The sequence below is a fragment of the Urocampus carinirostris genome, chromosome 1 (assembly GCF_059441175.1).
Source record: "Urocampus carinirostris isolate Australia breed hairy pipefish chromosome 1, RoL_Ucar_1.0, whole genome shotgun sequence".
NCBI lineage: Eukaryota > Metazoa > Chordata > Actinopteri > Syngnathiformes > Syngnathidae > Urocampus > Urocampus carinirostris.
The window spans coordinates 34,328,232-34,339,168 of NC_142349.1; the positions used below are offsets into that span (position 1 = coordinate 34,328,232).

The 10,937-nt window shown below is 39.4% G+C and overlaps 1 protein-coding gene across 1 annotated transcript in view; it reads right to left on the bottom strand.

Annotated features, from left to right (window-relative positions):
• The window catches only part of LOC148374426 (zinc finger E-box-binding homeobox 1-like), a 43,143-nt gene extending 37,475 nt beyond the window's left edge, over window positions 1-5,668 (bottom strand). The window contains exon 1 of the mRNA XM_088336295.1: window positions 5,561-5,668. Coding sequence (XP_088192421.1) covers window positions 5,561-5,618 — 58 coding nt within the window. The 5' untranslated portion in view covers window positions 5,619-5,668. The remainder of the gene's footprint in view (window positions 1-5,560) is intronic.
• Window positions 5,669-10,937: the final 5,269 nt, after the last annotated feature.

A 10,937-nucleotide genomic window follows, 5' to 3' on the forward strand; every position in this document is an offset into this window, starting at 1 on the left:
GCGCGTGTGTGGCACACTTTTGAGGTCATGAGATCGAATCCTCCTGTGTTGTGTGGAGTTTTTAAGTTCTCCCCATGCTTGTGTGGGTTTCCTCTGGACACTGGGGTTTCCTCCCACATTCCAAAGACATGCATGTCAGGTGAATTGGCCGGTCCAAATTGTCCCGAGGTGTGAATGAGAGATTGAGTTTTCTGTCTGTGTGCCCTGGCAAACAGTTCAGCGTGTCCCCTGCCCACTGCCCGAAGATAGCTGAGATGGGCTCCGGCACCACCGCGACCCAACCGAGGTTAAGCGGTGCAGATAATGGATGAATGGATGTTTTTTTTTTTACCAGAATGCTCACAACAATGGATGTGAATTACATGCAGGATATTAAATAGTTTTGTTTAGTATTTGTTTGAATGACTATTTGTTTTGATTTGTTGTTAAAAATAGTTAAAATCCCAAGCAGAGGGGAAATGCTGAAGCTCATATTGAACTGAGCCTGCCCCTTTAACAAGATCACACTATTCAAATCGAGTAACTCAAATAGCACACAAAAATATTTTATTAACATAAAGATCCAGGCACAAACTTCACATACCTACCAATCAATATGATATTATTTCAAAGAAATGTTGGAAATTAAAATAAGTGTTACCAGGTGCAGTATTTTTGTTTACTAAAAACTAATTAATTGAAACAATTACTACTTTGACAATACAGTCAGTAGCCTAGATGGTAGTGTGCCCGCTTTGAGACTGGGAGGTTGCTGGTTCGCGCCTCGGCCGACTCATACCTAATTGGTAAAATGGCGGCGCCCTCTGTTGGCTGCGGCTGCATCAGCTCGCTACAACGGGTCAGGTGTATCGACATTTCGTTTTGTGTACATTGTTACAAAGAATGACAATACAAAGGAAATTATTATTATTATTATAATATTTGTATCTGAATTTGGAACTTTGTTGCTTTCGCTGCCATCTCCTGGCATGTGTCCTCATTGCAGCCTCAGTCAGCTCATTTAGGATGCGCAAGCAAGTTTGTGCATTTCTGAGACACGCTCAAATAAATTATTTTTTCATCTTTCTTTGGGTTTGGGTTGGCGTTCAAACTCTACTTGGTGCAGGCCACTTCTTAATTTCACATTTTCATGCTAAACCGACAAAAGAAGGACATCACTCTCCACCACCACCCTCATTCCTCAAACCTAATGTGTACCGCCCTAAACAGCTCTGCTAAAAGTAAGATAAGTGGATAGACACAGTGGAAAATAATGCATAGGGCTATTTGAATTCAGTTTGGCATTGTAAACACATACTTAATAGAGATTGGGTTAGGGTTATTTAATATTTAACTTTCAATTTTTAAAGACAACTAAAATGACGCACCTTTCCTTTTGATTTTACCTTATAACACATACTGTACAAGTCAAATTTAAAAGTACATTGTATACTGTTGTGATCTTATTTTAATGCCATGTCAGAATAAGACAATTTACTTCTATTTCTGTCTTATTACTCCACACATTACTGCGTATCAATAGAAAAACAAGATCATTTAGCAAAGCAGGTAAGGAAAGAAGCAGTTTCCCTAATTCAACACATTCAAATGCACACGTGCTTTATGGCTCAATTAGTCACAGATCAGCAACAGTAGCAGCAGTAGCATCAGTAACTCGATGCACACCTTCCCCCATACATTTTGCACAGTAAAAAAACAAAAAAGGGGAGGATTTGATGGTAACTTGCTGTAGACGTCCTGTTGTGCTTTGTCATACATTCGTTTCACTCACACAAACACACACACACAAACATGATAATGGAGGGAAAGCAACATAGCAGCATCACACGACAACCAAGAAGTAACAATGGGCCGCACTATGTAAAAACCAAGATACAAAAATATTTCAAAGTTCGCATGACATTAAAAAAACAGCCCAAGTGCAGATAATTTAAGGACCACAAAAAGGCACTGTTGATTGTCCAAAGAAGTCACATGACTTCAAAGCAGGAGATACTGACCAACACCAAGCAAGGCATTATTATTATTATTGCTGTTACAGGATGCTATTCCATTTGACTGGATAAAATGATGGTTACACCATGACCAGATCGCCAGCTCAGATCAGTTTCTAACAAATAGTTTGGATCCCTTAACCACAAGAATCGTAGCGGCACCATTTCCTGGCATGTGTCTTGAGCCAGAACAGCCTGGTGGTGCCCATCCCTCTCCAGACCAACAAATACGACAACTAAAAGCCTGGTTGGCAATCGACGTCAAGGCACATTTAGATCAACTACAGACTGCATAAATCTAGGCTGTAAGTTTGGTCTGTAAGTTTGTGTCTTGGGCCAGAACAGCCTGGTGGCACCCATCCCTTTCCAGACCAACAAATACGACAACTAAAAGCCTGGTTGGCAATCAACGTCAAGGCACATTTAGATCAACTACAGACTGCATAAATCTAGGCTGTAAGGTTGGTCTCCGCATTGATAGGGATGTAGCGCAATATTTAAAGTGATCGCATTATATTGATGGTGACAGAACACAACTTTGAGACACTACTTTTCCTAAAAGCATTACCTTTCTTTTTTCTATCATGGAGATTATTTTTCTATTTAGTGTCATTTTTTACGTCACTGTGATTTTATTGCTATTTTGCAGCATTCATTTTACAGACCCACCTTCACGTTATGATTGGGCATGAAATGTGATGAATACCAAACTTATTACTGTCAACTTATACGTTTTCCCTGTATTCTCGACATTTTCGATCATTTCAAATTGTGTACAACATATACAGAAAAAAAGTATGTGTGTGTGTGTATATATATATATATATATATATATATATATATATATATATATATATATATAGATAGATACTTTATTCATCCCCGAAGGGAAATTCACAATATATTACTGCTACTTATAATAAGCAATACTAAATATACTGTAAGTGGGTAAATAACTAAGAAAGATACTGAAAGAATTGTTTGTGTTGTTTACTTTGTAAATAAACTTATTACCACAAATTATCTTTGTTTTTATTCCCCATATCCTGTCTTGCTGTGAGTAAATAGGTGCTGCGTTCTGTTTGAAAGATTTGTTATCACTTAGTAAGTGAAATTGAAATATTTAATGGGAGCAATTGACTAAAGCAGGGGTTGGCAACCCAAAATGTTGAAAGAGCCATCTTGGACCAAAAATAAAAACAAAACAAGAAAAATAAATGCTCTATATAAGCCAGGTAAGAAAGGCAAGGCATCCCGTATATATCTTGATTCATTGGAAAACGTTTGTCATGTTTGTCCTACAGTAACCATTTTATTTTTAACTATCAAACGTTTTTGAAAAAGCACCAGGGAGCCACTAGGGAGCTCCAAAGACAAAGACGCTTGTTGCTCTACCCCAAGCTAGGTTGACAGGTATGCAAACTTTTCCCATGTTACTGCACTAATTTTCTATTGTTATAATGCACTCTTTATTATCACTTTATTATTATTTCATTTTAAATATTTTTCAGATTTATTCTGACGCCCTTTTATCATTTTTTCCTCTTTAAAATCTAACGAATGTGTAAACGAATGGCAGCCACTCCAGCAGCTCCCGTGTTATTTTCGATTGTTCTCGATTATTCTCAGCTCAGGGATGCTGCTGGAAATGTGAATTTCCCTTCGGGGATGAACAAAGTATCTATCTATCTATCTATCTATCTATCTATCTATCTACCTGGAGTGCATGTCTAATCGCATTGCATACAATGTTTCACCACGTTTGTATCAATGACTATAAAGACTATTCTAAACTGTCAATCATGCCATATGAACGACACTCTTGTTTATGACGTCATATGAAACACGTGGTTTACAATATGATCTAAAAACCTGGTCATCATCATCTACATTATCAGCATCATATTGCCGCGCCCCTTGCAGGCCGATGAAAAGGGGTGGGGGGAGTGGTAAACACCTGCGGCCATGACGGCACCTTGGGTGGTGGGGGTATCTCAATCTCTCCCTCAACCAACTGCAACATCCCTGGACCACGAACGCAACACTCACGCCACAAACCCCATTTCAAAAAGGCACCTTAGCAGAGGTTTAGCATCACCTGTACGGCACGAAAGAGGCGAGCGTGTCTGACTCCGGAGAGAGTCGTGGACCACCCGACCCCACCCAACACGTCTCCCGCCTCCTTCCGCTGCAGTGACGGCCGCCATTGAGCAGATAAAAGTGTAAATGAACCGCACCGCACGATAAACGCCGAAGCAACACGCGTGGATAGATATTCATAGCAACGAGTAAAAATAAGGAGGCAAATAAATCAAACCACGCACAAATCGACCACGGCGACATAAATCCCGCGAGATTATAAAACAAAAAAAAAAGAATAAGAAGTGAGGGGAAATATATATTACCTGCGCAGGTTGTCATTTGCAGCCCCTTGTGTGAGCGCCTATCGAGATTCTCGCGACACACGCACCACGAGATCCGCTTCCGGTCGAGTTTCCGCAGGTATTTCTCTAAATTCGAATGATTTCTAAGGCATCGCAAGGTTCCTTCAGGTAAACATGGAGAGGGGAGGATGGTGATGATGATGATGACGATGATGATGGTTCCTGGACGGACGCACCGTCGTGTCGTCATCAGGACAAGAAGAGGGGGGCTCAGGGGGGAAAGGTGTTCTCAACCCCCTCCCATCCACACGCGGATAACGGTCCCTATTATTAGCGGGCTAAAGCACGCCCAAAGTAAGACACGGTGTGTGTTTATCTGCTCAAAAACCACGCCGAATTTACAAATGCGTGAAATACTTATGTGCATGCACTTTGTGGCACGTGATCCACTTTCTGTGGCGTGGAAACGCACTCCCACGCAAGTTTAAAATAGAATTCGCAGATTTGTTAAACGAGTCTGGTGTGACCGATGACGCCGAAGATGAAAGTACTTTTTTGGCATAATGACTTCCAAGCTCACACTAAAAGTAAACAATTGAGCAGCAGAAGGGAAGGAGGAGCGGACAGGGGGGAGACAGGAGAGGGGGGAGGAAGTGGACACGGAATAATAAACATCCCATCGCTTTGCAATCACTTAAACCTCGTGCGAAAACACTGCAGTGAGCCTCGCGACCTGGAGCCAGGCTCCAACCATCAAAGCCGTCAAATTGAGGGACTCCTATGCAACGGTTCGGCAAACCTTCCCGAGTCCCGCCTAGCCTCGCCCCTGAGATTTCATCCGCTGTCGTACACAACGTGCGCGCGACCGAAGGCCACGTTTTATTGTGAAAAGTGGTCAAAATCAACTGTTAGAGTGGTTGAAATGCACTTGAAAAGTCACGACACAAGCGTTTCCCAACTTATGGTAACGGATAACGGTTCTGCCAAAGTACCGCTAGGCGGAGAGAGAGACGCCATCCAGGTATAACGGTACACTTTGAAAAAATAAAAAAACCTGCCCCCACTAAACTCCTCCGAAGTCGAGCGCAACAAGTTCTGGGTGTAAGGTAGTAAGGGGTTCTTTCTAAGTTCCGAGTGTTCGCACGGCGGCGGTTACCCGGTACGGGCGGGACTTGAACTCACCGCTGCTTCTTTTCGGGTTGGCTTGTTTTCTGCGCTTACACCTGGGGCCATCCGCCATGATCGCTTCACTGGGAGTCTGAAACACACAAGCACTCTCGAGTCACCCCCCTCCCCTCCCCTCTCACCATTGCCCCCACCCCCGCTTCCTCACCCACCCATTTCTGCTTTACGACGTCACCTTCCCCCTCCTCCTTTCCGAACACCTGGTTTGCGACGTTGCCTCTTGCTTTACGACGTCACACAACCCCTCCCATTGCCTCCCGCACCTAACACCTGGTTTGCGACGCTAGCTTCCTGTTTACGGTAAACACCTTGTTTGACGTTAGAATAAACCACTTACCCATATCTTTTTATTTTATCGCTTGCTTGTGAATTTCTGTGCTACTTCATCATACCACTTTTGTGTTAGCAACGATTGAACACAACCTTGCAACCCTCGCTCTCTAATGAACACCTGGTTTGTGACAGTGCTTCTCACTTTTTGGCAAACACCTTCCCCTCTGTTCCCATGACACCGCCATCAACCACCTGGTTTGCGACGTTTACTCCTGTTTTACGACGTCACCTTGCACCGACTCTTTTTTTCGTTTATTTAATGTATTTTGAATGCTTTATTGAACAAAACGCCTAAACCTTTCCAAACAAAATGTCACAGCAATGTTGTGTTAACTGTACCACCAAACAATCCAAAATACGAGGATATAAAATTAAACAAACATGCCAGGGGGGACAGATATGTTACATAAGTTATATTAAAATACCCAAATATATACGACTAGTATTAAGCTTTATGAATACAATTTATTGTTTACCACACTTTGAAAACCAATTAAAAATATCATAAGTAATATTTTTCTTCCTGTGAATTTGTATTTGTGAATGCAGATTTTGGCTATGATGTTAAAAAGTAAGTCAAATCAAGTCAAGTCATTTTTATTTGTATAGCCCTAAATCACTAAGAGTCTCAAAGGGCTTCACAGATTATTACACTATATTACACAGACTATTTTTCAGCCGACGAGAAGAGTAGGTTATTCATATGCTATGGAGTAGAAGTGAGTTTTAAGCTTAGATTTAAACATTTCCACTGAGGTTGCAGATCGGATCTCAGGGGGAAGAGCATTCCACAGCACCGGTGCCCGAATGGAGAACGCTCTCGAACCAGCAGAACACTTCTTTGCTCTTGGGATCACCAGAAGACCGGCACTCTCAGATCGTAGGCTTCGGACCGGGACATTGGGGCAAATCAGATCTGAAAGATAAGAGGGAGCAAGTCCATGTATGATTTTGTATAATACTAAGAGAACCTTGAAATCACATCTAAGGCTAACTGGGAGCCAATGCAGGTTAGCTAAAATCGGTGTTATGTGATCGTACTAAAAAGTAAGACATTAAAGGTTTATTTTGGTTTTACTGGCTATATATGTCTCTGAGTCATATATTCCAAGTTCAATATCTTTCCAAAACAATTTGAACGCGTTGTCAATCTTATCAGCTGTAAAATTACAGATCTCGGACCTGAGACAAGATGAAACGCGTCACAGTTTCACGGTCAGTAGAACAAAATGTACATTAACACAAATATCTTTATTAAATCTTTTTAAAATATATATGTTGGTGAGGTAAATCTTATGAATTATTTTAAACCATTTTTTTCACACTTTGTTTCTTAATAATTGCCTAACTACAACCCGAAAAATATAAATTAAAGCCAAAAGAAACCTTTGTTGTAAAGCTTATTATCATTATAGCTACTGTAAATTCTTTATACAAAAGTGCAATTTTACAGGTAGAGGAATCCATTTTATTTCCTTTCAATGTGAAGTAAAACAAAACATTCTATCCATAAAGCTTTACCACAACCAGAAACCCATTTAATAATATTTTTAAACATTTTGGTATTTTTATGTTCTCTCTATCTCTATCTATCCTGGTCATATCCCTCGAGAGGGGTGACCGACAGCAAGACATACACAAAGTAAAAAGTAGCAAAAAATTTGACCGTGGCCAGCACAAACAAGCTAAGATCCTCAGCAACCAAGTTGGTCATGCTTTCGCCCCCCCCCAGATGAAACAGGACACAAGAAAGCGGCCATGTCACTCGGATTTTTATGTTACTTATCTTAATAAATTTGATATATTTTTAAATGTTATTTTCACAAATAAAATTGAAATCATCTTTACTGTCATTGATTACAACCTTGTGAATATAATTTACAACAAGATAAGACATTGCACTTCAGGTTAAACACATAGTACAGACTTAAAAGAAAAAAAAGACAAAAAGAATGTCAGGATAAAGAGGCAAAGTATATAATTTTTTTCAGTCTTTTGCACTTGATAAGGTAGCCTCTGAGGCTGTTACTCCTGTTTTTTTTTGAAGGACCTGGAGCGTTTGCTAAAGGGGAGCATGTCAAAGAGGCAGTGGGCGGGGTGAGAAGAGTCCTTATGTGCTTTTACTACACCGAACAATCATAAAAAATATGATAAAATATGGTTTAGAAGTTCTTGACTAAGCAACACTTAATGTCAAAGTAATAATATTTCTTTTTTTCTCCTTTTTTCCTTTTTGCTCGTTTTTTTAAATGCATATTCAGACTTATTCCGTTTAGGCCGCGGCCCATTGGCTCAACGGGAGGCCACAGCAGGTCAATGTGGTGGCCTTTGCTGTGTCCGTTGGGCTATTCTTGTACCTGCAGAAGATCAGGTTTCCATACCCCCCAATGTGTGCCAGGTGCTCCTGAACCACACATGTGAATCTTTCATCCATCTTGGGGTCCAAATAGATGAATCAAAAAGACAAAGTTCAATTAGAAATCTGTAATTTTTTTTACTTTTTCTAATACATTTCTTGGTAAAACAAACAAACAAACAAATAAAGAAAAACATTCCATGTGATTAGGATGAAATAATACTGCAAAAAAAGTTGGATAGAAGAAAAAAAATAATACAAAGACGTTAATAATAATAATAACAATGATCGATGTTCCCAGAAAACTCAATCATTTACATATAATAAATATTTTATAAAATGAGTCATTCACATTTATATTACTTATCTGTTGATTTGTTTATGCTTAAAATATTATCTGTACAAAAACACCTAAAAACTGAAAGAGAATTCATAATAAAATAAAAGGCAATTTATTTAGTAATACAAAACAAATTTAACCCGTACCTCTATTTCCTTATGTATCATTTTGTTTTTATGGTATTTTATTGTATTCTGTTTATATATATTTAATGAAAAACTCAAATCTGCACAAATAACTATTGTAAGCAGTGGTGGGCCATGCATTCCACACCCAGGCCTTCAGTAGTGCTGCGTCTGAATCAATCCAACCCTCACTAACTAGTCTATGGCCAACAAACCTTTACTGCAGCTACAGTCGCAACACATAAAAAAACATCAGTAAATTGCAACATTATTTGGGAATAGTGTTGCATTTTTCTCACAACAAATCCTTTTTTTAACCCATCTTCTTTTCTTCACTTTGGAGTGGACATGTGGGAATGTAAATTTGTGTTTCTCTCTGCAATGACAGAAAGAAACTCCACATAGTTTCCTTTGTTTTGGAAACCAGCGCTTTCATCATGTCCCCTGAAATTAAAATTCCTGCTTGCCCCGGTTGTGACTGGCTTGCCAGCTTCAGAGTTGTCAAACCTTTCTTAATAAAGTCCAGCTTTTCTTGAAAAGTCTTTCTCAAAGATCGCTTTGACAGTAAATCTCCAAACAAACCTATTTTTTCCTCTCCTTCAGCCAGTGCTGGTTGACAAAACGACTATTAAATCAACACAACAGTATATTTGCTTGTGCAGATCGATATATATACTGTTTGCTAAATCTAGTAAATACAATCTATCAATATCCATTCATTCTTCTTCGTCTTCTCCAAGATTATTGGCTGTTGGCACCATAACTTTGGTGCAATATCTAGCCAATCATAGTTTGTGAAAACGCTGTTGTTTCCCTATGCCAGCTAGTAGGTCTTGGTGTGACCAACTAGAAATCTGATTGGTTTATCAGCTTCATCAACACTTCTCATGATGCACCGCCTGCAGAACTGATTGTGAAGACCTCCAGGTAAATTTCTGACATTGGCAACAACTAATCACTGAAATGTGATTGGTTAAATGCTTGAATAAAGACAAACTTCTGCAAGCAACACAACCAGGGGAGAAACAAATAAAGGAAGCTGACAGACAATTTGGAATTGTTTAATAAGTATCCATGGACAAAATACAATCAACATCACGATTCAGACTTTTCTTAGGCCAGCAGCGAAGGCCTTGCAGGCCCTTACAGCCCACCACTGTTTGTAGGGGGTAAGGTAAAAGAGTGTCTTAATGGCTGTTTATTGAATTCTGTCCTAGTTTTTCAGAGAGGCGGGTGTCCTACATGACAACACCTCCACAGGTGAGCTCAACACTGGTTCATATGCATCCTAGGAGGAAATGAGGCTTCTAGTCAACACTTCTGAGAAGGACACTTGCGTTCAATGCTAAAACCCCTCGGGCTCCATCACAGCCTGACTTCCCAATCCACTTGGCCCTCAGCACAAATCTGTTTTTTCCATGCTTCAGGCGGATGTATCTCACACCGGGTGAAGCTTTAAAACCTTTGTGGCGTTATTACCCTGGTGAATTGCTAATAAGAATAGTAATATTAAATGAGAATGGGTTGGGGGTGGGGTGGTAGGAAGCTTCCTATTGTTGTGGTAATTTTGGACTTTGAGGTATTAGTAGCATATGATTCGCCCTGGTAGGTATTATTAAGGTAAACATGACAAGTGAATAAAGTAACAACTTGCATGCCAAGTATACAAATTGGATGCGATTTGGCTTGAATACTAAATGTGTGACTGTTAGAATTGGTTAAACTGGTGTATGTATCAATGGACAATAAGATATTTTTAACAAAGAATTGTAAACATGTTTGCCTATTTATCTTAATATACTTTTTTGATCTTATATTATTTTTATCTTTAAAGTCTGTATAACATGTTTATCTTGGAGTGTCGCGTCAAATTTTGTTGTTGACAATGTTTACTATGATGCCTTAAATGACAAAAAAGACAATTCTAGTTCTAACCCTGGTTTGAGAGATGTTAGCATTTAGCATTACATTAGCATAAGTGCAAGAAATGGCGTAGCATGTAGTGTCTTTCTTTTGATAATTTAATTGTTAATGTGAAGGAATGTTATCTAAATTATAGCATGAAAAGGTGATTTAGACTTGTTATGTATTTGGTGGCCTTTGATGTGCACAGGATGGTACTCTTAAGGTTTTAGCATTTTGGATTAGCACAAAAACTCAAAGATAATAATAAGCTCTCAGTGTAAAGACAAAAGCCTAAATATTGTGTTTTACTGCATT